The 27941-nt window shown below is 39.5% G+C and overlaps 1 protein-coding gene across 5 annotated transcripts in view; it reads left to right on the plus strand.

Moving 5' to 3' along the window:
- SPAG9 (sperm associated antigen 9) overlaps positions 1–27941 on the plus strand; it is an 81426-nt gene that overhangs the window by 32454 nt on the left and 21031 nt on the right. For all 5 annotated transcript variants that reach the window (XM_063120208.1, XM_063120210.1, XM_063120209.1 and 2 more), the window contains 14 exons: positions 1112–1319; positions 3072–3171; positions 4083–4204; positions 8064–8121; positions 9922–10074; positions 10176–10227; positions 11363–11493; positions 15980–16036; positions 17597–17770; positions 19713–19842; positions 24261–24356; positions 24724–24891; positions 25901–26072; positions 27399–27623. In XM_063120208.1, the coding sequence (XP_062976278.1) occupies positions 1112–1319; positions 3072–3171; positions 4083–4204; positions 8064–8121; positions 9922–10074; positions 10176–10227; positions 11363–11493; positions 15980–16036; positions 17597–17770; positions 19713–19842; positions 24261–24356; positions 24724–24891; positions 25901–26072; positions 27399–27623 (1846 nt within the window). The remainder of the gene's footprint in view (positions 1–1111; positions 1320–3071; positions 3172–4082; positions 4205–8063; positions 8122–9921; positions 10075–10175; positions 10228–11362; positions 11494–15979; positions 16037–17596; positions 17771–19712; positions 19843–24260; positions 24357–24723; positions 24892–25900; positions 26073–27398; positions 27624–27941) is intronic.

The raw sequence follows: 27941 nt of genomic DNA on the forward strand, positions 1-27941 counted from the left end.
ATTGCAATCCCTTTGTGCATGTTTTAATAATGAGATGTAAAAACAAATCTTCGCCAGTGATGATTTTTTTTAGAGCTGCCTGGGGTGCCATTTTTGGCAGAAATGTGGAGTATAAATTAAATAAATAAAGCTTGAAATGACACGCTTAACGTTTATGTTTTTTATTATTGAATTTTGCACAAATGGCTTGTAATAGAGTTTCATACTGTTTATATTCATAGTGCCCCTGAGGAAGGACTTGATTTTAAACACATTGGGGGTCAATCAAAACATTTTTTTCTAATGCGGCTAGAGGTATCCCTCCTGCATTTTGTGCCTAACATATGTGGCATGTAAACTAAAAAAAAAAATGCATGCTATATAAATTTATAGTATGTAAATTTAAATAATTTATGCACAAATAAAATTGAAAAAGGTTGCAAACCGTTATATTTAAACTTGTATATTTAAACTGCTATATTAAGCTTCGGCTGTTGGGTGGTATAAAAATGCAATAAATAAACAATAAATAAAAATATATAAATGAAAGGACTGTTATCAGCATAAGGAAGATTTGTTGGTGGCAATTAAAACTGTGCAATAGTGTATGCTTTTAAACTAGGCAACTTGATTTCTCATAAATTCCTTCCTTCCTTGAAGCCTTTTGCATTATAGTGTTTCATCTTTAGCAGTCACTGCATTGGAGCAATGGGGACTGTGGTTCATTAGGAGTTAAATTCTTTGGCGTAGGAACAGAGGCCTCTTTGATGAGAAGGCATTGATCAGTGTGAGAGAGGGAACTTCAAAGGGAGAGGGGTGTCATTGCTTGGTTATGAGTTGGTTAACTAAAAAGCAGTTAAGTTCCCAGCTGGCACTTGGTTATTACTGTCACAAGAGTGATCTGTTTATGTGAACAGTGTAGCGTCAAGGTAGGTAACTTGCATACAGCTCCAGCAGCTGTTAAAGTAAGAAGAAAAGTCTCAAACTAGATTGCTTTTGCAACCAGTAATACCCCCGTGTTTGCTAGAACAGTCAGTAAATGAACTGGCTCCAACTAGTCTGCTATCCCATCTAGGGTTTGGGAATGTGTCATATAAATTCTGTAATTACTGCAAACTTCTCTGCACTTTAGGATGAAATTTCTGATGTTAGCCAAGCAGGTTCCAAATCTACTACGCCAGTCTTAACTGCTGCTTCAGATGTGCTTGCACCTGCTGAATTTCCCCTAAATGAAGATAAGGAAAGGCTTGTGAAGAACTCTGAGACAGAGGACAAGAAATTGGATCTCAGCAAGCACATTGAAGTGCAAGTAGCCCAAGAAACCCGAAGTGTATCCATTGGTAAGTTGCTGTAATAGGTCTATGTCTAAAGTTAATATTTTGACCAATTTAAAATGCAAATTTATCTAATCTTAAGTATTAAGGAATTGCTGAGTTCCAGAAGAGTAATTATCAATTAATATTTAGAGTAATTTACATATTGTACTAGGGAAGCACCTTCATATAGGAAAAAGTATGAAATCTGTATGTGGATGCACTTGGACCCAAGTGTATTTCTGTGTGTTGACAGACTTTGAGAAAACAAAATCATCCATATCTTCCAAATCCAATGAAGTCTAAATGTGCATGATTGCCATATTTAAAGATCCATATATTGGTGAAGTACTGTAACATCTTGTCTAATCTAGAGATCTCAGAAGCTTTTTACATATTTTAGTTATTCCTAGGACTAGTATTGCCTGAGCATTGATTTTGGAATATTTCCTACATGGAAGTGTCTTCCGTGTGGAAAATGTAGTCTGTCTGTATTGCTCTTAATGATTTATTGTAATTTAAATAGGCAATTTAGTGACCATTTGACTTTGTGCCAATGTCATTCATTAGATAAGGATCTGAGTTTGGCTATTCTGTTACAAATGCCTATTTAGCCATGAAGTTCACTATGTGGACTTGGGAAAGACTTTATCTCATAACATATCCATTGGCTCACTGCGTTGCTGTGAAAATACAAATAAAATAGGGTAGATAGTAATTCACCTAAACTGTTGGGATAGGGCAAAAAGAAAAAAGAAAAAAAGAAAGAAAGAATAGAAAGAAAAACTCCCTTTGAGGGACAATAGCACTGTAAGTGATTGACTCACCCATTTGGTTAGAAAAGTGCTTTACCATCTTTACCTTATTCATTCTCACAGTACCCAAGTAAAGCATCAGTGAATATTTTACATGAAGACCTCATGACATCTAGAGCTAAGGTTATGCCATAGCAGCAAACTTCTGAAGGACACCTTGATCCTAAACTGCACATAATGGATGTTTTGCTGGTTTCAGTGAAACATACTTCTTTGTGTAATTTACTTGGGATAGTGGAGTCTGTATTTTGTATTACCTGGGGAATATGAGTGGGCACTCCCAGTTAATTTTCTCAGTTAGAGGGCTACTTCACATGCTAGTGAAATTCCTTCATAGGATCTAATTCTCTGTAACATTTTTGTATTATTATTATTATTATTATTATTATTATTATTATTATTATTATTATTATTTTATTTATTTATATAGCACCATAAGTGTACATGGTGCTGTACAGAGTAAAACAGTAAATAGCAAGACTCTGCCGCATAGGTTTACAATCTAATAAAATCGTAGTAAAACAATAAGGAGGGGAAGAGAATGCAAACAGGCACAGGGTAGGGTAAGCAGGCACAGGGTAGTACAAGAAGCCACCCTTAAGGTTTAAAAATTCTTCTGCACACAGAAGATAGCTGGAGGGCATCAGGCTGGAGAAGGCTGCAGAATCATGCAGTATAGCTCTTGCCCTTCGGTAGATCAGTTATGCCCAAACTACCTGTATAGCTAATTCATGGTAAAAGGCTGCAGCCTGTGGAGGTTGAAAATAGACACCAGGAAGGAGAAAGTCACCAGGAAGGAGTCTAAATTTAAAGTCCCATAAAACAAGGACCCTTATTTTTTTATCCTTGTAGATGAACCTTGTGTTTGGCGTTTTTAAATCAAATGTTTTGCAATCAGGTATTTTCTTCTGTTAATTGTTACAAATATACCTTTTGACAAAATATTTACTATTTTCCTCCCAAGGTTCTAATGAAAATGAAGACAAATCTGAAGTTCAGGCAATCATTGAATCCACTCCAGAATTGGATATGGATAAAGACCTTAGTGGATATAAAGGTTCAAGGTATTTTACTGTCAACTTTTATTCAACAAAGAACTTAGGAAAAATGCAAAAGCTACAAGAGTGTCTTCTAACGATGCACGAGGTTGGGCAAACACGAGGGCCAGGAGCGGCCCATCCAGCGGACCGATCCTGCTATTATCCAGGGTGCCTAAGAAAGTCGGAAGCAGTCCTAATAACGTCTCCTGTGCTGCCTATGATCTTGCCTTGCTGCCATAGCGCAAAGAGCCCTGAGCTGCCAAGAAGGTCAAAGCAGTGTGTTGTTCAGTAGGCATTAGGCATGTTCAGAAAACATGCCAGGCCATGGTTAGGCCGCTAACTCTTTTGCAGCAAATGGTTAGTGAACATGTTTAAACTGTGGTTATGTAGCCACCATGGTTAGAAATGGTTCACGCAACACGCTACACCATAATGTTTAGCTCAAAACGGTTAACTATCATGGTTTAGTGTGTCGCCTCAACAGGTCATAATCACTGTATTCAGGGTCTCCCTAGAAAAAAGGATAGTGTGGCAGAGTTTCTTATGTTACTTCTGATCTTTAAGTTTCCAGCACAGAGGAAAGGACTGCATTTCTTGGAGTTCTTTGCAATGTGCAGCCAACTGTAGAGGAATTAGAAAATAAGGAAGATGAAACTAATTGATTAACAATGGGGAGAGAAGGGTGAAATTCAGGTTAAGTTGTGGGGGGAGGAAGTATTACTTTGAGATCCCCAGCTTTTTGTTAGCCAAGGGAATCTGCTTTCTTCCACATTATTCTGGATTCATGCCTGCCTGTAAATAACCTTGACGAATAACCATTTTAGTGTGGCATAAGCTTTTATGGGCTTGGGCCCGCATTGTTGGATGCATTAAGTGATTAAAAAGTGATTTTAAGACCTTTCTGCTAACTTTTAAATTCCAATTCTTTTGTGCAGCACTCCTACCAAAGGCATAGAGAACAAAGCATTTGATCGTAATACAGAATCACTTTTTGAAGAATTGTCTTCTGCTGGCACTGGTCTGATTGGGGATGTGGATGAAGGAGCAGACTTGCTGGGTAAGTAGGTTTAAGAAAACAACATCTGATTGAATTTGCATTTATTTCTTCAGTTTAAGAACCATGAATGTTCCAGTACAGTTCAAGAAATATATTTTAAATTTAAGTATATTTAAAAACAACAACAATTTGAACTTCTCTGGTTATAGGTATCTAGTTCCACAGTCAGAAGGATTTGTAAACTTCTTTTACAAGAAGTACTGCCTAAGCTTTGTAGATTCTAGTTTGGTATGAATCAAAACTAATGCCAGTTTGATGGGTTGTTCTCACAGGCTGTCAGCAGATGTGAACTAAATGAAACATATTGATAACATATTTGAACTCTTTAATCCCTGCATAGAGAGACACGTGTGCACACATATACATGAGCCAGGTGGTTGAGCTCAGCTGCTCTGCAGAATCTTACAAAGCAAATGTGGCATTTTATGATATTTAGTTGTTCTACCATTTGTGATGTTGCTCATCTTGACCAGCTGTTAATCATTCTAGGGAATACCAGTTTCTTTGGTAATATGCTTTGTGTAACTAGAATTAATAGCACAATCTCTAACATGTTTATACAGAAGCTCTACTAAATTCAGTGGGACTTAATTTGAAGCAAGAGTGCATTTTATACAAAATGCTTTGTATTAGCATTTTGATATGCTGTGTATCAGCTGTTTTACTTATGCTGCACAGTTCCACAACATTTGTTAAATGGGATTCTCCAATCTGCTTTCTCTTGGGCTGCATACCCAGGGGAATATTCTGGTGTGTATGCTTTCTATATACTCGAAAGTGATTGCTTTGAACTCCAGTATTCTTGGCTGCTTCTCTCATAATGTGTGTCATGCATTCTGTTTTGTTTTTAACCTGCTTGGTGTCTTTTCCATATATATTTTTGCCTGATACTCATTTCTCTGTTAGGAACACTGGCAGTTAAAAGTGTAGTACAAATAACCCAAGTAGTTTTTTTTGGTTTTTTTCTGAACAGGGTTTGTAAAAGTGTTCTAAAATCTCAAACTGCAGCCATTAACATAGATTGGTACTGGCTCAATTAGTACTGGCTCAAATTCTGCCATGTGAAAACTGTACATGGGGAAGAGATTGGGAATAAGTACAGGTATAAACCTTCTGAAATCTGGATCACTTAATGCAGGACGAAAGGCTCCTCCTCTTACCTTTAAAATGCAAGCACATAGTAACCATGTTCAAACCATGTACAGACAACATGCTAAGCTGTGGTGGTTAAGCACTTTGAGCTATGGTTTAACATGTCATGTGAACCATTCCTAATCATGGTGGCTACATAACCTCAGTTTAAACATGCTCACTAACCCTTTGCTGCAAAAGGATTAGTGGCCTAACCATAGCATGTCATCTGAACAGGCTCAATGTAGTATGCAAGTTCAAATGCTAGATAGTTAGAGGATATAAAGAACAGAATGCAATATTGTTACACCGGGAGAATGAGAGCAGGGAATTCCTGCCGCCCACACAGTGAATGCAGAAATAAGACTTGATGCATTATTGAGAGTGGTTTTTATCTGTGGGTCTAATGCAGCATTTAGTAACCTTGAGAGTCGGCATTTAAAGCAAAATAACTGGTTTTCTTGGCTTTAATCAAGATGCAATCAGTTCTATGTGTGTTAGGGAATATGATGCTTATCACTCAGGTGATGACAAATACCCAGTGTGATTTCAGAAGCAAGGTTTTACTTAGCTCTGATAACTCCCTACACAACTCCATTGTGCACAGACACTTCCCTGTTTATTCCAGTGCAGGGGGCAGCTTCTGCTATGTGTTCCCTCCAGATGCACAGAGCAGCTGATTTGCTCCAGAGCTCCATGTGTTTTAGTGAAGCACAAGTGAGGCTCTAAATAAGAGTACTAGCCCTGTTTTCTTAAGATATGTACTCATTCTGTTTGAGGAGTGGCCTCATTTACTCAGTTTGCAAATATGTGCCTAAATAATAAATCTGTTCCAATCACACATTTGAGTGGGGTTTAATTTTCATATATCTGCTATGAAACACGTGATGCTTTATTGGCTTGTGTTCTAAGACTTACATAAGAAGACGGCCCAGTTTAAAAACAAGTTCTTTCAAGGTTGATCATCAGCCATGTAGCTATATATTACAGCTTTCTAAAAATATAATTGTTTGAATGTACTAACTTTAAATGACTTTCAAATTGTATTATAAGCTGTAAATATTTTCCCCAACTCTTTTGATGAAGTAAAGGAGGTCACTGTTTGGAATGAAAAATATAGTCAGCTCTGTACAGTTTGTGCTGTTCTCAAAGCTAGACTATAGATCTAGAAGAAATACACACAGAACAAGGCTATTACAATGGCTAAGAGCATGCCCAAAGGTTAAGGCATTTGAGGCTTTTTAGTTTAGAAAAGCAAAAGGGACAATGTGATACATATGTATACAAGTAAGCATGATTTGGAGAGAGTAGAAATATTATTAATTTTGGCCCTGTCTTGGGAAATAGATGGGTCTGTATTATTTTATTTAGGAAACTGATACGCTACCATTCATCAAACATTCTAAAAGAGGTGATTCAGGGCAGAAAAAATGAAGAACTTCATGTGTCACATAATTAAGTTATTGAATTCACTGCCACAAAACGTGGTGGTGACAGTGAAGGTATTAAAAGTGTGTGTGTGTGTGTGTGTGTGTGTGTGTTGTGGGGATCAATCACATTCATGGTCTGTCAATTAGCCCGTTCAGAAGACACCTTAAACCATGGCTTTAACCATGGTGGTTAAGCCAGAAAGCCAGGCCGTGTTCAGAAGGCACCTTAAACCAGAGCTTTAACCATGGTTAATAAAGCAAAAAGTCTTATTCACCATGGTTAAAGCCATGGTTTAAGGTGTCTTCTGAATGGGCCCAATGGCTTGATGGGATCTCCATTTTTAGCAGAATTACATTTCTGAATGGGAAAGGCTTTCGTGCCCCTGCTTGTAAACTTTTGGGAGGTATTTGGCTAGCCACTGCTAGAAATGGGATGCTGAGCTAGGTAGATCTTTGGCTGCTCTTAGATTCTCAACTGTCTTTTTGACACTACTCTCTTTTAACTGTTTGTCTTGCTGTCAGTCGTCTTAAATTCAAAACACATTTGGCTTAAAACGTTTAGTGCTGGCTTTGCTTTGAAATCATTCATACTTCTCAAATCTCTTGTCTTATACTATACCTCACCTATACTGTTCTCCTTACATGAAATGTTTCTTTTTCTTTTTGCTCTTCATGGGATGCATGGGCTTTAAAGACCATAATTTCTTTGGTAAGGTGTCATCTCATTTGGGGAACATTTGCAAGAGCTTTGCATTGTCTTTGAGCTTTTCATATTCAGCATCTCTTCTGTGCGATGTAAGTGACATATTTGAGCATCAAATGTCTGCAGTATAAACTTGTAGTAAGAACTTCAGTTGATTCCTCCTCTTTTTTAAAATAAATAAACAAACGGGGGCATTCAACATTATATATTTTGAAGATATTTTGCGCTGTATTTCTCTAGGCTTCAGAAAGCCTGCATATTGAACACTTTAAAAACTCAGCAGCAAATGTTAAACTCTTTTCTGTACAGCAATTATGGGGACACACAGTGCTCTGAAACACACAGAACCTACTTTTCTGTGCAAATGTCTCTTCCATTTCAGTTGAAGCAGCTAATCTCCATGCACACTCCGGTGTGTGTGTGTAGGTCAGTATCCTTCATTGAAAGGATGAGAGGTCATATTTGAGCAGTGGCTCCATGTGAATCTCAGCGCACACACTGAACGTTGGGCCAGGATACGTTAAGTGTGATACCTAGCACTTCCAGCAGTAATTTCAGTATTTCTAAATTATTTACTCTGTTCTGTCTTTGAAAGGAATGGGTCGTGAAGTGGAAAACCTTATTTTAGAAAACACACAACTGCTAGAAACCAAGTGAGTAATCATTTTTCAGCTTTTAAACTTGGAATTACTTCAGCACTCCTGTTACTTTAAGTAATCATGATGCTGTAAGGGCTGGCTGATTGATAAAAGATATACCCCATAAAGGCGGGTGGCTCTGATTTTGGTGGGGTTGTGAATCCATTCTGGGTTTCAATAAAATGGGTTCAGCACCTTGGATAGCTCCTTTAGAGTTTTGTTTGGTTCTGACTAAAACGCAGAATGGATCCGGAGCCCCACCAAAATCTGAGCCACCAGTCTACACTGGATATACTTATCCCTCAAAGCCTTCATAAATATATATTAAAATTTTAGCTGAGAAAGGTAGGTTAATTAGTGCAATATTTTGATCCTTAATGCAGATTGGATAGTATACCCTGTCTTGATCTTGTATAAGTTCTTCTAATATACGAGAGTTATAAAATTATGAAAAGCGCAAGGAATCTGTGAACACTGGAGCTTGGATTCAGTCAGATCAGCTGAATGGCAGTAGCTTCAGGACAGTCAAAACAATTTTTCATTTATTAGCATTCATATTTTCTTTAATGTAATACTTACTGATGGTATTCATTGTGAGGGTCAATGGCTTTAAAAGAGGATTAGTATTCATGGAGCTTAAGAATACCAACACTAATTAAAAGGCCATTAGCTGTGATAGCTAAGAAATGAGCCTCCAATTCAGAGGCTGTGGACGTCTGATTCCTATATGATGTGGACAAACGGTAGGAGGAGACTCTGCATCACACCTTGTTTGCTTTCTAGAAGATCTAGTTTTCCAGTATTGGAGTGTTGGACTAGATGGACTTTTGTCTGGTCAATATGGCAAATTATATTTTCACCGAAACATTTTTAATTTTATTTATCTATTTATTACATTTATATACCGCCCCACAGCCGAAGCTCTCTGGGCAGTTTACAACAGTTAAAAATGGTAAACATTAAAAAGTATACAAAATTTAAAAACCATCAAAAACATAAAAATAACAGTATAAAAACAACAGTATCCATTTAAAACAACAATTCTGGGGTCCATTAAAAACAAACTTAACGTGGTTAAATGCTGTTAAAATGCCTGGGAGAAGAGAAAAGTCTTGACTTGGCGCCGAAAGCAGGAGTGGAAGGGCTGGGAAACTCTGACTTGATGGTGAAGTCACACTGTCATTGTCTGCAAGTTCAGAGCCCCAGGATGGAATAGAAGAGGAGGGGTTTCAGATATTCAAATTAGGCTGTGCTATTCATGTTATGGTTACAGGAAGAATCTGCTGCTCCTCAGTGCACGTTCCTTTAAAACATTAAAAACATTAAAAACATAATTAAAAATATCAAAATATATATTTTCTGCAAGATATTGACAGTGTCCGCTGTGAACAGAAATGGGGTGCAAGATCTTCCAGAGAGTGTAATACTTGGCATTGAGTGCATTATCTATATTACAGTTCGAACTGAGAGATAGTGGCTTGGCTAAGATCACTTTGTGAATTCATGGGTGTAGTGAGTTTAAAGTGGACTTTCAGTCCTAGCCACTACATGACACCAGCTTTCTGTTCAAGTGTCTATCCAAATTATTTTGACTTCCTTTAGCAAACGGATTACAGGAAATTAAAATCTGACCTATTCAAAATGTCAATGCAAAGCATGCTCATTTATAGCTATTTTTGTAAGGGTGGGCATAACTCTTCGTGGCCTGAATTCCCATGACAGGAGAAAAAATGTCAGAGTGATTTTTTTGTTGTATTTCTCTGGTGCGACTAGAAACGACCTAATGACCTAATTGCAAACCTCTGGTTTTTAAAGAAATGCCTTGAATGTGGTGAAGAATGACCTAATAGCAAAAGTAGATGAACTATCCTGCGAGAAGGATGTCCTGAAAGGAGAGCTGGAAGCTGTAAAACTAGCCAAACAAAAGCTTGAAGAGAAAAATAAGGAGTTGGAAGAAGAACTTAGAAAGTGAGTGTGATACTTTTTGTGAGTGTCTGTGTGTGTGTTAGAGAGGATCCTAAAAAAGGTTCTGTGACTAAATTCATCGATACCTCTTGCATCTTGTTTAGAGCCCGCGCAGAAGCAGAAGAAGCGAGGCAAAAATCAAAGGAAGAGGATGATGTATGTAATTGTATTGACACCTTTTATCTAATTCCTTTATTTTCTCATTTGTGTAATACTGCACTAAAGTACTCTGATCTAAATACTTGTAGCTTTCTTTAGAATTATTGAGGTGTGCTCATCCTTTCTTTTGCGTGGCAGTCCTGGGAGAGTGGATTGCAACAGGGCACAGAGATTTTGGGAGGGATGTTAAATTCATCTGATTTGCCCCCTTCCTCTCTAGAGACAAAGGAGGTGTGAGAGGCTTCTTCCACTGCTGCCATTTTTCTTTCCCATCCATCACTGCACTTTGGCTTGGCCATAAAGGCTCCTGAATTCTTTTGAAATAGCTGTCTGAATCAGTCCTTTCGTGTAGTTCATTGATAACAGAAGACAGAAGCTCTTCCTTGAAGCGAATTATAAACTTTTCATACTGTCTTGTCTGACTTGGTTCAAGGCACATAGAGGTGCTAAAACCAGCAAGGTATGTGCAGGCAAGGACTGGTCAGTCAGGTCAAGTCCTGTGCAAGGCAAGTCTGGTTTGGGGTACTGAATAGCCAAGCAAGTTAGACTAGGCAGGGCCTTTAAAGACCTTAGTCAGCTTCAAATTAGTTGAGTCTTAAGCAAGGGGAGCTGTTGACTCAGCAACAGTCAAAGGCTTTTTGAAGCCTTATAAAGGCCAGCAGCTCAAGACTTGTAGTTGACTCCACCCCTTAAGATAAATCCTTAAAGGGCTACTGCCTGATTTGTAGCCATTGGCTCCTATGGTGTGGGGGTGGTAAAGTCTGTAATGGAGGAGTGTCCTCTGCAATTGAGGAGTCAGGTAGAGGCTCATCCTCTTGTCTGGAAGGCCCTCATTTAGTAGGGATTGATTAGTGTTTTTTGTTTGTATTTTATGCTTTTTATGCTTTTAAATTTTGTATATTTGTTTTTAATGTTCATTGTTTTTAACCTTTGTAAACTAAGGGGCAGTATATAATTGTAAAAAATAATAATAATATTTAATAATAATAATAATAATAATAATGGAGGGAGTCTCTTCTGCCTCAGAGTCATCTTCGGAGCCAGAGTACGGGTCAAGTCTGGGGAACATGACACATAATTCCTAATTTAATACATTAGGCATGCTTGGTTTTCTCCCACCCCCAATATGCAGAGTGATATTCCTACTGCTCAGAGGAAGCGATTTACTCGGGTTGAGATGGCTCGTGTCCTCATGGAAAGAAATCAGTATAAAGAGAGGCTGATGGAGCTCCAGGAAGCAGTGCGATGGACTGAGATGATACGGCAAGTACATGTGTTACATGTTAGAGCTGCAGGGCCTGGTAGATAAATCCTTGGCCTAGCTATTTTCCCTTGTAATGTAGGATGTGACTTTAGATCAATAATTCAATTACTTTGAAAATGTTACTAATAATTTTTTGCATTTATTTATTTAAAACATTTATATCTTGCCCTATATCAATACGATCTCAGGGCTAAAACAAATTAAACCATAAACCAAGTTAAAACAATGTGTAATTTAAAAGCATTGTGGATAGCAAACAAACAAGCCATACACTTTTGCTGTCTGAGCCTGAAAAATATATCCATTAAGTTCTTTACATTTCATAATAAAGAAAATATTTGATTGACCTACTTGCCCCATCCACCTTTATTTGCGTATTACATTTATATCCCACCTTTTTTTCCTCCTGCAAGAAACCCAAGGCAGTTTACATAATCCCCCTCCTCTCCATTATAACCTGGATTACCTTGTTTTAATAAACAATTTTCAGAGGGATGGCAGTTTTGATGTCTGTTGCAGGAAAAGCAAGAATGCCTTTTATCAGCTTAAAGACTAACATGTTTATTATGATGAACTTTTGTGGACTTTAAAGCTCTTTAAAGTATCTCTTACAAATCCAACCTTCTGTTGTCAGTAGTTTTGAGCTTGGTGTACCTAAAGCTATGTGGGAGGTTTATTAAAAAAAGCATTCCTATAATAAACAGAAATATTACCTTCCGTGTTCTTGTTTGCTGACAGAGCAACGGATAAGGCACCCAAGCTCTGGAGAAGGACATCTCCTATCATTTGCTTTGGCTGTGTCCGCATGAGAGATTACTTTTTTTAGCAGGGTTTCTTAGCTTTGCATCTGTTCTCTTTCTAGAGTTGTGTTCTCTTTCTAGGGTTGTGGCTTAGACTGGATGGTGGGGATTTCTTCAGGAGCTTGACTTGAGCAATTTTCTGTCATGTGAAATTTGACTTTTAAGCATATGTTATGGCTCTAAATCGGGGTACAGCTATATAACCGAACATCTATATAACTTGAGGCATGCCAGACCTGGGCCGCCTCTAGTGAAGCATTTCACAAATAATCATCATGAACCAGAATCCTTTTGGGCCATTGAGAAAGTGACAAGAGGCGAACGTTTATTGAGCATGAGAGAACTATTTTGGATCTTATCCCTAAAATCTTTGGTTCCACAGGGACTCAGGGACTCTCTAGAATGGAATTTAAATTTAAATAGATAAACACCGCAAAAAAGAAATAGACATGAACAACATGATACAGTCCCCTCAAAACCCTGCGGATGATAATAGAACAAAGTTTGGGCAGAATCACTCCACCAGAATTCTGTGTGGTTTCTCTGAGCCTGCTGATGCAATTAACCAGCATAAAAAACCCCTGACCTTGGCTTGAAAGCACAAGTAGCTTTTTAGATAGAAAACCCAGCTTTCCATTAGGATGCTCCATAGAAAAAAATGTTAACCTTTGGTAATTATGATAAAATTATTGTCTCTAACAGTATTTGTTAATAGGCCAGTTGTTGTGGCAAATACAGTTTCTCTAAGACACTTATATTATTTTCTTGTCTAGCATTGTATAATTAGTACCTTTTATCTGATTATTGCTTTTTAGTTTTGTTAGCTGACAGTACAGAGCATTCTTACACAATTAAAAATGGGCATGTGCCCAAGAAAGGAATCGTGCTATATTGGTAGTTCAGAAGACTTAACAATAGAAATAATGTTCAGAACAGTACAACAAAATCCTTGAGAATAACCATGTTTAATATCCTTCGAAGTATGGGTTTGGTTTTGTATTATATTTTGATAGTAGCTGCTGACGAAGGATCCTGGTATCTGAAGTGTTGAGCTTTTTGAGTTTTTTTAAATAACATTTTTATCTTTCAACAATATCATTAAAGATTTATCATCCTTCACAGCACCAGAGCCAGTCTCTCTTCTCACACCTCTAAATCGGGGTAAAAAGGGAGCTGTAAAGGGAAGTAGATAAGCCAAAGGAGTAATATGCCAAAAGGGTTCAGGGGAGACAGTTTCTCACTCCTTTTGGTTCCTTGACTCCTTTGGGTTCTCTTCCCACCCCCATTTTTGATGCTTCTGAATTGTGCAACCAGGTTCCTCCTCTCCTTAGTATTTCCCCCCCTGCCCCAGTCCTTTGGAAGTGTGTGTAAATTCCCGAATACGCAACCTTGTCTTGTCAGTTTCCTTGTATGTTTTCTACTCCCCTTTGCTGCCTTTTTGACAGCTGAAACAGACAAGAGCTGGGTTCACATGTAACGCTAAGCCATGATGGGATGCTAACCGTTATGCGTCGTACGTTATGCAAACAGCCCACTATGCTCATTCTGAAAAGCATGAGTTCTCAGAGTGGGGCTTTTGGGTGGATTAACCCTGTGGGATGGCAGAAACATCCCACAGGCAACACATGAACACATCATGGGTTTCACCAGAAAAAATACCATTATGGCTTAGAGTGTTGTGTGGCCAAGGAAATTGACCAGGCAAAACTACATATATCAGGCAGCTGTAAGCAAAAGACTGACAAAAATATTATTAATAATAAAGAATTATGACCCTAGTTGCGCATTTTTGAGGCACCAAAAAATAAAAGGCAGGGAACAAGTGATGTTCCTTCCCAAATGCTGTTTCAGCAAAGGTGGAAGGGCAGTACTGGTCAGAACATGAAAAGTGAGCAGTGCAGGCTTTTTGCTGCTCTTACTGACCGGCTTTGTAGCCAGTTGCCACAACCCGCTATAAAATATGTCTCCTGGGTTTGGATAATACAATAAGCAATCATGGGCAAGAAAAATGTTACAACAAACCATGGCTTCTCGACATGGCTTGCTCCCGAAGAATAAACACCTTCTTCTCACCGGCCTTCCTTCTTCTCACATCAGTCCGTTGGTTTCTGTTCACCACTCTGCTGCTAAGATCATCTTCTTGGCTCGCCGCTCTGACCATGTTACTCCACTGCTGAAATCTCTTCATTGGCTTCCAATTCACTTCAGAATCCAATATAAACTTCTCCTGTTGACCTACAAAGCTTTTCACTGTCTAGCTCCTTCCTATCTCTCCTCTCTCATCTCACACTATCGCCCCGCTCGTGCTCTTCGCTCCTCTGATGCCATGTTTCTCGCCTGCCCAAGGGTCTCTACTTCCCTTGCTCGGCTTCGTCCATTTTCTTCTGCTGCCCCTTATGCCTGGAACGCTCTTCCAGAACATTTGAGAACTACAAGTTCAACCGCAGCTTTTAAAGCTCAGCTAAAAACTTTTCTTTTTCCTAAAGCTTTTAAAACTTGATTTTGTTCTGACTTTATACTGTTAGTTTTGCCCTACCCAGTGCCTGTTTACCCTACCCTGTGCCTGTTTGCATTCTCTTCCCCTCCTTATTGTTTTATTATGATTTTATTAGAATGTAAGCCTATGCGGCAGGGTCTTGCTATTTACTGTTTTACTCTGTACAGCACCATGTACATTGATGGTGCTATATAAATAAATAAATAATAATAATAATAATAAACCACACTGTAGAAAATAATCCAAGTTAGGATGAGAAGACAACCCATCATGGCTTGACTGCCCATGGTGGTTTGTCATGTCATGTGAACCCAGCCATTGTAACCTTAGTTCGGCCCTTGTTTTTAACTTCTTCTCAGGGGACTTCCATATGTAACATCCCATTTTGCAGCCATCTAATGGCCTGATTTAATTACTACATCTTAGTGGTAATTATTAATTAAAGAATAATTTGTAGAACCAGATTCTAGAACAAAACATTTCCAGTTTCCTTGCATATGTAGCAGTCATAGGGTGTGGGTACTTGCTCTTCTTATGACTTTAGTTCCTATGCTAAACTATTTGGAACTGCTAGCTCTGATTTCATAATAAATGCACAAGGTGGTGGATGTTGTTCTTATGGGAAATTCAGCCATCTGCTCAACACCCCAACGTGATGTTGTCCTACTTACAGCTTTTATAATATCACCCTTGCGTAATGCGGTTGTGCTGCATTAACTCTGATTACCCCTTCAGCAATGCACAGATAATGGCTTAAAATCAAATGTCATTGTGTGTTGCGGAGGAAGATCGAAATGGCAAACTTGAATTTTAGAAAGTTAAACTTTTTCTATGCTTCATCCCTCCCTCAAGTGCTTTTGCTTACTTTAAATTTGCTAGGAATTTTTGCTCAATAAAAACCTATCTTCATGTACATGTCTGATGATTTGCAGTTCTGTCTTAATCTCAGATCTGAGTTTGGAGTCCATAATTTGGAAACGAATGGAATTTGGAAAGTTATGGAAGCTGTATTTATACAATAAATTATTTATTTATATAACCTCCTCTCCCTCCCACCTAAATTACTTGATATTATGATATCTAGCAATCAGACGCGAACCATTTGTTAGTTTGATGTGTAGTGCAGAGTATTCTAGGTCATCTCTTGCCTTGTTGATCATCTAATTAGCTTTTGCTTTTTTCCTTTAGGGCATCAAGAGAAAATCCAGCCATGCAGGAGAAGAAGAGATCAAGCCTTTGGCAGTTGTAAGTATTGAAATTTAAATTTAAATTAAAAATAAATATATTGCTGGCATTTTTTCTTTGGTATCAAAGGAACCAATAACCATAAACCTATTTTCTTTTTTGTTGTCGTTATCTAGTATGCCAACTGGGTAAGGCTGACCTTAAAGAGGAATTGTATCGTAAGATGCATCTTGCAGTGTTGGCTATGCACTTGGAAGAGAAGCATAATTACCTTAATGTAACTGTAGCGTTTTTTTAAAAAGGAACCAGAATCCCAGTAATTCAGAGCATTGTATAAAGGCTATCCTATGAAAATTAAACCAAATTGAAATTTGGGAGTCTTTTGGTTTGTGTATAATTTCAGTACACCAAACATTTCCATGTGATAATTTGTGAAGTGCTAACATGCTTAATGATCTAATTATTACTAAGGCTGAACATGAGAAATTACTAAAATTGTACATGAGACATTGCTTGAAAGTTCTGTGTGTTTTCACAGCTTCTATTTTATTTTATTTTCTGCAGTGAATGATGTAGGAATATTTTGGCACCTGTCTAGCTGATCAAAGTGGATTGGGCTAGGAAATTTTCAGGGCAGTGCTTCTAAGTTGCTGGATCACTAAGATTTGGATTCCTGCAGGATTGTGTTTCTTTTAACGTTACTGTAGCTCACATTCTGAACCTAAACCAGTTTTGTCCATCCTTGCCTTCTGCTGTGGGGAAACTGAATATATTGTGTTTATAGATCCTCCATATCTGGACTGGTTTGGAGTCCATATCATAGTCTTGCAGTCTAGTAAGCTTGACTTCTGGCATTTACATGATATTTAGATGAATATGAGATGCTTTGAGCTGTCTTGTAAGGTTTGCTGTTATTATCCCCATATTATAAATGGGGGTGAGACCCAGAGAGTTTCTTACTTCGAGGCAGTTACCAAGCCCTATGACATGGGTGACTGCAATGCATACGCCATGCTTTTTAAAAATCACTATAGTGTACCAACTCCAATACTTATCAAAGGGTGTGTACCTATACACATTAGGAACTGGATTTATTAGCATTGTGTTATGTTGCTTTGGACAGTGAACCTGTGAGTGGGGTTCTCCCAATTATGATAGCATTAATGACTTCAGTGCTCTAAAGTTGTTATATGTAAAACATTTCAAGTTCTCCGGTACTAAAAGTCCTAATTTCTAGGAGCTAGGATCTCCTTTTTGATGCCAATTCTGTATTCACGTAGAAGCTTGTCAACGTTTTTAACCCCACGTATTTAGACGCCTCGCCATTCTACAGCCTTTGCACATAAATGTCCAGTATCTGTTTCTACATTCTTGGCTTGGGAAGTGCATGAAATAATTGTAATGAGTGTCATAAACACATGCTAGTTTTCTGGCAGTGTAGCTGTGCTGGGCAGTTAATGGCTGCTGTTATTTGGGCCCGTTTGTTTCCTGCTTCTTATCCTTACTCCATTGCTTTGAGTAGGGCACTGTGTGAAGTGCCATATGTACATATGAAGCGATGACAATCTCGTTTGCTCTATTTATGTACTCACATGCTTCTGCCTTTTTTTATGTCTTCAGTTTTAGCCGGCTATTTAGCTCATCAGGCAATACTGCTAAGAAGCCAGAACCGCCCGTTAATGTTAAGTACAATGCACCGACCTCACACATTACTCCGACAGTCAAGAAACGAAGCACCACTTTATCTCAGCTACCCAGCGACAAATCAAAAGCCTTTGATTTCCTCAGCGAAGAGTAAGGCTTCTTTTGTTTATAGAATAGAAATATAAAGGCAGATTGTTAGAAAACAGATTAAAAATATCAGGAGTAGCATGTATACTGATGGAATATAGAAGTCAAAGTATCAAAACTGGCTCTGGAGTGATTCAACTTAGTAGTCAGTGGGCATCAGAATAAGATGGGGACCAAATGTTGGCTGCTAGTTTTTTGTGAGTTTGTCATATGTGCTGAGTAGTTAATGAATATGTGTGGTAAAAATGGCTCCTGAGAAAGTACCCTAATTTGTAAGATTAAGCAGTGTCCTTAATCTTTTTTTTTAGCATTTTTACCGCAATCTTTCTTTTCTTCTACGATGTTTTTATGCACGGCTTATGGTTTGCATATGTTTTGCCCAGGTGGCCACAAATACCCAGGGCATTCTGTTTTGTAAATGGGGAAATCTAATGCAGCCCTAAATATCTTTTTGTAATTGCGGCATTAATTGTGTTTGCAACGTTTCCCCGAGTTTGACTAGCATTTGCAGGTGTGGCTTTATGATGGAAAGAAACCCAGTTCCTTCCTACCACTGACACCTCCACATTCCCCTCACTTGCTGAGATATTTTGTACAAAGCTGTGCCATTTTTTTGAGTTTTCAAAAGTTGTTTGGGGGTGGTGCACTTCCTTGCAAACTTTAAAATGCCCTCATTCAGTTTTCCTTCCAGCTTTCCTCTCCTAATGAGTTCTCAAGGTTTGCAATGGAGCATCTGATAGGGCGTCTCTGAGCCACTCTGGACTATTTAGAACGGTGTAGCTTATAGCCAACACCTTGAATGGTGTTTTGAAAAGCAGAAGGGGGTCAGTGCAGATACATCACAGCACTGATGTAATGTGTTTCTGGTGGCCCACTCCTCTGCATTTTGCACTAACTGAAACTTCTGTTCAGCTTTGAATGGCAGCTGCATATAGAGAGCATTACAGTAGTCATAGGACATTGCCTTATACTGAGTCAGACCATTGGTCTATCTAGCCCAGTATTGTCGACACTGACTAGCAGCAAAGGCTCTCCAGGGTTTCAGGCAGGAGTTTTTCCAGCCCTAGCTGGAGGTGCCGGGGGTTGAACCAAGGACCTTCTGCATGCAAAGCAGATGCTCTGCCACTGAGCCACAGCCCTTCAGTAGCTCACGGGTTGAATCCAATAGTTTGTATTGACTGTTATTCTAACTTAAGTCCCATTCATTTCAGTGGGTCTGTCCTAAAAGTAACATTGAAATCATCGCTGCCAGACCTCACCAGGTAGTGCCACTGTCCTCTCTACTGTCTGCCCAGAGATAGATAGAAGGCACCCTGGACACCGCTGCATCCTGTGGCATAACTGAGGGCCCAGAAGCACTTTGGGGGCTGTGAATGTGAGAAGCTAATGGGGTGGGAGAAGGAAAAACTCTGTCTACGATTGGAATTCCAGATCCTCCAGATTATATGACCTTCTTACATAACACATTGCGTTGAGAAGGTCCCCTTCATCTGGACTGCAGAGCATAGGTATTTTAAAAAGATCTTCAAATTAAAGTGAGTGGTAATAAGTTTTATATAATGCCTGCCTGCATTCCAATTGGGACACCTTGTTTATCCAAATAGATGATCAAATAGAGCCTTCAGCAATATGCCATGCCCGGGAACCAAGCTGTTTGAAAAAGCTTAGAAACATTGCTCTGACAGTTTCTTTAATGTAGTTTCACCAACAGGGAATACAAAAGTTAGTTTATGGAACTATCATAGAAGCTACCAGAAGTTGGTGTGTGGTGTTCCATGAAAGTAATCCACATTTCACTTACCTGTTAACTTTTTAAGGACACTTCTTTTTTTTTACCTACACCAAAGCTGCGTAACTTTTGAAAAGTTGTTTTGGAACATATAAAAATTGGAATGAGGTCGAATGACTTTGAACAACAACAAAACGGTCTTTCCCTTCCGCCTAGGACTGAGGCTAGTCTTGCATCACGCAGAGAGCAGAAGAGAGAACAGTATCGCCAAGTGAAAGCGCATGTTCAGAAGGAGGATGGTAGAGTGCAAGCTTTTGGTTGGAGTCTTCCTCAGAAATATAAGCAGGTATTGTGTTTGGCTATTTGAAAATGTCCTACAGATCACCTGGCAAAGCAGAGGTGTTGTGCGTTGTCTTCTGTTCTTTACAGTTCGTGTGTCCTTTTAGCATTTTCATGTACAGAATCAAACATGGGAAACATGGTTAAACATTTGTGAGGAGAATTATCGTGGCCATAAAAGATATTACACAAAACACTACACAGACTAAGATGCTAAGCTAAATCAAAAGTAACAATTGAAACCAACATCCATGGAAAACTAAAATGCCATTGAAAAGGTTACAAATTATTTTAAAAGCAAATCCATTGCTTAAGAATGTAAGGTTGTTTAGCACTGTATTTCATAATGCTGAGGCTGTTGTTGAAAAGGCTGTGGGTCTTCTAGGAAGCAATCCTTTTTCTCCTAAGACAGCCAGGGGGGCGGGGGGGGGGGGATACGATTTTCAGTTCTCTGGTTCTGAGCTCAGAGACAGTGCTCAGAGCCAGGAAACTCTGCTCCCCGCCATCTATACCTTGGACCCAGTGCGGACTGAACTGCAGCAGCTGCCTTCCTGTGCTCGTAAAACTGAGGGTGGAGAGGGAGAAAAGGGGCCGGAGGAGACTGGTGAGAAGACTGCGGAAACTGCTTTACGCAGGTTTCTATGCAATGCACGGCCTTCCTCCCCCCACCCTGAAGCTCCCTGGCTAGATGCCCAAAATTGACCATTTAGCAAGAACTGCAGGGTGGATGGATGGATGGAGTACGGAGGAGAGGATCCCCTCCTTCCTCAGCCTGCCCTGCATTGGATACTTGTTCGTCCCCGAGGTTGGGGGCTTACGAGTACTCAGCGCGCAGCCCATAGGATTGTGCTCTCGGGAGTCTTGCTCAAGGGAGCTTGAGCAATGTCCCGTTTGCACATCTCAATGAACGGAAAGCATTTTTAGGGGAGACATGTTACTCGTTTGAAGGCTGCATGGTAAAGGGCTGAAGATATTTCCTAAGATCCATAAGGAAGAATGGTCACACGGTGGTAATCGAGTAGCTGTCATGTTTACTTTAAATGTGAAGTATAGAAATGTTTTAAGTTGGGAACTCAAGTTCATGAAAAGTCTGCATTTTCCCCATTTAAACACAAATGCTGCTGTTCAGAAAACAACAACTAGCAATAAAATGTTACTGAACTGTAGGAAGAGTGGGTGGCAGCATGTTCAGACTTCTTTATAATGGAATGTTCTTACTGAACAGTTTTTGAAGTTTGAAAAACATATGCGCTACCTTGCATGCTTTATAAGTAAAATAAGTTGAGAATTGTTCAGATCATAGTCTCTCTCTCTCTTTTTCTTTTTATATTTATTAACTGCTATGAAAGCCTATTATTGGCTAGTCTTGAGATAGATGTCTTAAAATAAAACACTGTCCCTGTGCACAGAAGGAAATCTTAAGTCTCTTTGGTTTATTATTTTTAAAAAGTGTATCTATGATTTCCCTCCCTTTCTTGCAGTCTAGTATTCCGGTTGTCTTCGCAAACCTATCAAACACCAAGATGTGCTTGTGGCAAACAAGAACAATGTGCCCCTCCAAATGTTGTAGGACTACAACTCCCATAATCATTGGATCTGCTGGCTGGGGCTGATGGGAGTTGGATTCCAAGAACATCTGGAGGGCCAAAGGTCCCACTCCCACACTGAAGGGTATCAGAAAATTTTTGATGCAATGTAAATAATCTCTGTTTGACATGAGAAAGCATCCAACAGCAAATCAATGTCTCCTAGCAACCAGGAAAAGCAAGGATCACATGAAATAGATTTTAGTACTAGTGCTGCAAGACTCTTGTTCTGGTTTTCTCTGACCATCCAGGACAGAGCTCTGCTGTCTTGCCTCTATACTCTTCTCAGGTCCCCCCCCCCTTATCTCCTAGCTGCTGTCTCTCACTTACCTTACCTTGATCCATCTCTCTTCACAATATTCTTAAGTTTCGTGCTTTTTTATGTGTGTGTGCGCAAAAGAAGTTCCATCATTATTTAAATATTTAAAATAGTCTTCCCGATCTTGGTGCCCTGCACATGTTTTGGACTTTAACTGTCATCAACCCCAGGTAACATGGCCAGTGGTCAGCAATGCTGGGAATTGTAATCCATAACAACTGGAGGTGGAGAAGGCTGATTTAAAAGATGTATAGTCCACCTTTTAGAGGAAACCCTCCAAAGGTGGTGTACAAAACTAAATCACAAATCACAAAAAAAAGAAGAAAAAAAGAATAAAATACCAAATTTTAACATTAAAACCAGCTAGCATCATCTACATAATGGCACTTAGCTCAGTTATGGGCCAAGGTGAAAAGGTAAATCTTTAGGGGCAATTGAAGGCCTGGAATGATGGGTCCTGGTGGATAAGGCCCTGTCTTTCGTGTCTGCCAACCTAATGATTGCTCTTACAGGTGGGCACACTAGCAGAACCTCTGACTCCGATCTTAAGAGTGTGGTCATGTTGGTATGGGTGAAGGTGGTCATTCAAATAACCTGGATCAAACCATTTAGGGCTTTAAAGGCCAATACCATCACTTTAAATTGGGTGTGGAAACACACTGGCAACCAGCGAAGCTGGTACAATATAAGTGTCACATGATCCTAACATCTATCAGTACTCGAGTAGACTCATTTTGTAGCAGTTGAAGTTTCCGAACTGTCTTAAAAGGCAGCCCTGCATAGAATGCATTATAGTCATCCAGCCTGGATGTCAATACTACTACTACTACTACTAAATTTATTTCTTACCTGCATCTCCATTTTGATCGAGGTGGGGAACAACAGTAAATATAAAATACATAAAACTGAATTAAAACATAATATTCATTGTTAAAACGCCCCTAAAAACATTCTAAAAACATCCTAAAATTCCACTGGATAGGCCTGGCGGAAGAGATCAGTCTTTATAGCTTTCCTGAATGCTAATAAACTAATAATCTAGAGCCTGGATAAGTGAAGCAAGGCCCATCCTCTCCAGATAGGGTTGCAGTTGGTGTAACAGCCTAAACTCAGATTGCCCTCTTGGCCACAACTACCACCTCAGCTTCCCCAGTTAGCGTTGAGTCCAGGAGAACTCCCAAGTTGCATACTTGGTCCTTCAACTCGGTTTAGGACCCATTGCGAGCGTCCGTCCAAAGTAGTCATTTCCCCTACCCACAGTACTGTCTGGATTACGTTTCAGCTTGTTTGCCCTCCACCATCTCAAAAAGGCCTTCAGTAGTTCCCCATTCTTTGAGATGAGTAGATGGAAATGAAGACTGCAGCTGGAGCCCTCCACTACTACCTTTTGAGACCAATCCTCCAAAAAGGATTGAAAGTACTGCAACACTGTGCCTACCAAGCGTCTCTCTTCTCTTGCTCTGCGCATGGTTCTGATGGGAATGCAAACTATTTCCAAGCCTGTAAACACAACAAAAAGCCAGATCATGTCAGTGTTATGCTAAAACAGAGGCAAACTACTCAGCTCCTGTGAGGTGGGGGTAGGGGCAGTTAGGCATTTGTTCTCTGACTTCCCTGCCTTTATCCCCAAACAAGGTGCCATTTTGGGATGATGAAATTAGGTGTAGTTCCAAACCTGACCACCAGGTGGCAGTGTCTAACAGAAAACAAGGCTAGCATTTCTCAAAGGAAGGGAAGTATGAGAAATTCATCTCTGTTCGTTTTTGAGTAGGGTTTACCCGGTTGGCAGCTTCTGGACCAAACACAGACCAGGGCCGGATCTACACTACTGCTTTAAAGCGCTTTATAACAGTTATAAAGCGCTTTAACTGCTTTAAAGCGCTTTATAATAGTTTTATAGCGCTTTAAAGCAGTTAAAGCGCTTTATAACTGTTATAAAGCGCTTTAAAGCAGTAGTCTAGATTCGGCCTTGGATGCAATCTGTGGTCGAAGTCCATACATTTCCAAGCTTGCAGTGTAGTTTGCGGACCGAAAAACAGTATTCATAGACTTGTCAACAACATGAAAAATGCATACTTTTGAAAAATGCAAACACATTTTCTTTAATCAATGGGAGAAGAATGCATACATTTCAAAGATGTGCGCAATTGAAGTGTACATTTGGAAAAACATGCACAAAAATTCGCACGGATTTTCATGGTATGGATTTTTCAGCCACTCTTACTGCCACTCTATGGATTAGGTTAGCTTCTGCATCTCCCACTGTTGGATGCCTCCTCACACCAAGTGGAGATATCTTTGGTTTTTCCTTTTCTGTTCCTCTCTCCAATGGATTCCTCAGGTTATACTTTGCCTCAAGCCCAGGCACTTGAGGAGTCTCACAGCACTAAACCTAGTATTGAAATCTAAATCACATGGACCCCTGCCTTTCCTTGCTGGGAGCTCATTTGCCTCTGTCCAACCAAGCCAGAAGGACCTTCACTGTAAGTATCCAATTTTCTGGTCTCTTCCACTTTTTAGGTTGTAAATGGTGGCGGTCAGAGTGATAACAAGATGAAGAACTTACCTGTGCCCGTTTACCTGAGACCACTTGATGAAAAAGACACATCCATGAAGGTAGAACTGTTTCCCTTTTCTCTGTCTCCCTCTTTAAAACAAACAAACAAAAACGCTTACTAGAGTTGTCAATTTTAAATCAGGCCTAACTTTCTGCATGGGCAAATTCTCTTCCTTTTATTGGAAGACCTTCTCAGTTCTGAGCAATGCCTAATTTAGTTTAATTTGTAAGTTAATAATTTTTTCAAAGACTCTCTGATTCTTAAATACAGATACATTTATTTTCCTAAAGGCCTATGCAATACAGTTGCTCTAAAAGCATTGTTGTCTTGGTTTATTATGCCCCATGTGCATTTATTTTCATAAGATCTAATACTCTGTTTTTTACCAAAGAGTTTTTAAAAATAAGGTTTCGTTGTTGTTTTAGCTGTGGTGTGCTGTAGGAGTGAATTTATCAGGCGGGAAGACAAGGGATGGAGGTTCAGTGGTTGGTGCCAGCGTGTTCTACAATGATGTAGCAACTGTAGATGCTGACAGCAGCAAACAGAGAAGTGCATCTCAGAGCAGTTTGGATAGATTAGACCAAGAACTCAAGGTAAGATCAGAGATATCATCAAAATGTGAAACACTTAAAAAAAAAAAGAACACTCTGTTAACACTTCAATTAAATGGAAGATTTCAGTACTGAGTTCATCATTTCAAATAAAAATATTTAATTTATGGTCATGAATTTAAACAATGCTGGCACTTGCTTGACTGTTCTTGAATTTTCATGAAATTTAAATAGCTTCTTGTTCTAGCATGAAAAGCGCTGCACATGGTTCCAGTCATTGGCTCAGGCATAATTTTCCTGGTCCTCTCCCCCCCCCCCCCACATAAAAAACATGTTATAGTTCTTCTAGTGCCATAATTACTTGGCTGAAGGAGATGGAGTACGTCTGGTAGCAGAACAATAAGCAAGCGTCATTGCTGTGCCTTCCCTCCTCAGTTCAACTAAACAAGTTCAACAGCTAACTGACACTTTGGCTACATAGGCCTTGACTAACTGTTTTGAGTCTTCTGTGGCTATCAAGCCATAGGGCCAATTCCTATATGACATACTGAACCACTGATTCATTTACCCACTTTCACAGTATCTTGTTGCACTGGATCACTCCTGTCAGCTTCTAGCTTCCACAAGATGTGTTTGTACTTCTAAACCTTTATACTGGAGAGCAAGGAGAACATCTAAACAAGAAAACAAATGTGTGTTTACATGAAATTGCTTGACTGTGAAGGTGTGACTCCCCCCCCCCCCCGAAATACCCTGTCTGTCTAGTTTAGTTTGTGAAAGCATGTTCTGACTGAAATTTTGTATGATTATGAAAATCATGTCGGCAAAATTACATGTGAAACAACCAGCTTATAATAGCCCTATCCAGTATTTCAGGTTGCTTATATCTGGATATTTTCCATTTTGGTCTGCATTTGTAGTGAACACATGTGGCACTTGAATATGTGATCTCCACTATAAAATGGAGGTTGGATATAACACACTTTAATATTACACCATCTGTTCTGTAGCAGTATATTTACATTGGTCGGTCTTGGTTTTCCCTATACAGGACCAGCAGAAAGAGCTGAGAAATCAGGAAGAACTATCAAGCCTCGTTTGGATCTGTACTAGTACCCACTCTGCTACCAAAGTTATCATTGTAGATGCTAACCAGCCAGGAAACATCCTAGACAGTTTCATTGTTTGCAATTCTCATGTACTTTGTATAGCTAGTGTGCCAGGTAAGAGACGCAGAGTAGCAGTTATCTGAGTTAACGCAGATTTGTTTCCACTGGTTACGGAGGTGCCGGGCATCTTCTGTCCAATTCATCTGGGCAGAGGGCCATTTTCAGGTGGCCATAATGTTTAAATTACCCATTAGTGTATCTCTTGGCTTTATAGTGCAGTCCTATACACATCCACTCAGAAGTAAGAGTAGGGATGGGGAACATCTCATTCATTTTGCGTTTTGATAAGAAATTACCAGATTTGCACTTCCGCATCAACCTGGGAGCCTAGATGCAGTTACCCTTTGGGATTTGCAGTGTTCAGGATTTGCAACCTGACTCTACAGAAAAAAAGAGATGCATGCAAAAATGCATACATAAGGGAAAATGTACAAAAAATACTATATAAGGGAAACCTTGCAAAAATGCATACATTAGACAGCACATGCCAAAATGCATGCAGTAGGAGATACGTGCACAAAAATACAGAAGAATTTTTATGCAGACTTTTATTTTAAAAAAAAGTTGCAACTGATGTGGAAATGGGATGGAACAAACTGAGGATTGGAAAACTGAAAAATGAGAGAAATCAGAATTGAGAGATTTTTGATTCCTGCTGTTGAATTCAGTGGGGGACGTACACACTTAGCCCTGGGAGCGTAGGACTGCAACCTTAGTTGTGTTAGCTGTTTTCAATTGCGTCTTAGTAACTAGGTAAGTAAAGTCAACTAGCTGAGAGCTAGGAACAGTCCTTTATATCTCTGCAAACTAAGAATGACTTGCTTTGGGCAGTATCTAAAGTGCCCTTGCAGTAGAGGAAACAGCCACTAGTGCAGTGGGAACCCAGTGCTTCGTAGAGCAGCCACAAACGAACTGAAACTAGCATTTACAGAACAGAACAAGTCAGTCAAGCTTGTGGCAGGGAGCTCCGCTGACTTGTCCCATTCTGGAAACTCTAGTTTTGGTTCGTTTCCTGGGTTGCTCTAGGAAGTGCTATCTTGCCATTGCACTAGCGGTCATTCCCACTAGGGCAACCAAATGAGTGGCTGGCAGACTGCCAGCTTTGGCTAATGCTCTTTGTTAGTGCCGTTTATATCAAAATAACCATACATGTAGCGGTTACTTTTTCTTAATGCCTGGTTTTCAAATTCGCATCTGTTTTTCATACTTCAATGAGAGTTCTGTTGGGCAAGCTGGGTGAAACATGCTTTGGTTCTCATAGTTTTTATTTGGTTCACATATTGCAAATTGTAAGTAGTTTGCAATGATCCCGACCCCGAATGAGCCCTGAGATGTTAGTTACATCCGAGATACTAAATGACATCTACTATTTTGTTTCAGGAGCTCGGGAAACCGACTATCCTACAGGAGAAGAAGGCTCACAAGAACCAGACTCGGGTGTGGTGGACAAGTCATCGTTGTCTGGCAGTATGAATAGCAACAGTTCAGCAGAAACAGACAGTCTGTTAGGAGGAATCACAGTAGTTGGTTGTACAGCAGAGGGTATTACGGGACCTTCTTTCCACAGTACCAATGGTGCCTCCCCTGAGACAAATAAACAGCCAGGTATTGAAAGCATTCACAATCCCACCCCCTCCCCTACCCCATTACCCCTGTAGCTTGATGTCGTCTAGAAAACTGCTGAGTCATTACTAACACTGCATTCAGTTTATTAGCCTGTAGTAAATAGTGCTGGAATTCCTCAAGTATGATCATGTTCCTGGCTGCCACTGGAATTCTCCCCTTCTCCAATGTGAGGATTGGGGTGTGTGTGAAAAAGAGAAATACCCTGGCATTCTATCAGAGGTGTGGAATTTCCAGTGGGGAAATGTAGGACCGGCTTGGCCTCTTTATCAGCTGCTGGCAATAGCTAATAGCCATGTG

This window comes from Elgaria multicarinata, chromosome 3 (assembly GCF_023053635.1).
Source record: "Elgaria multicarinata webbii isolate HBS135686 ecotype San Diego chromosome 3, rElgMul1.1.pri, whole genome shotgun sequence".
NCBI lineage: Eukaryota > Metazoa > Chordata > Lepidosauria > Squamata > Anguidae > Elgaria > Elgaria multicarinata.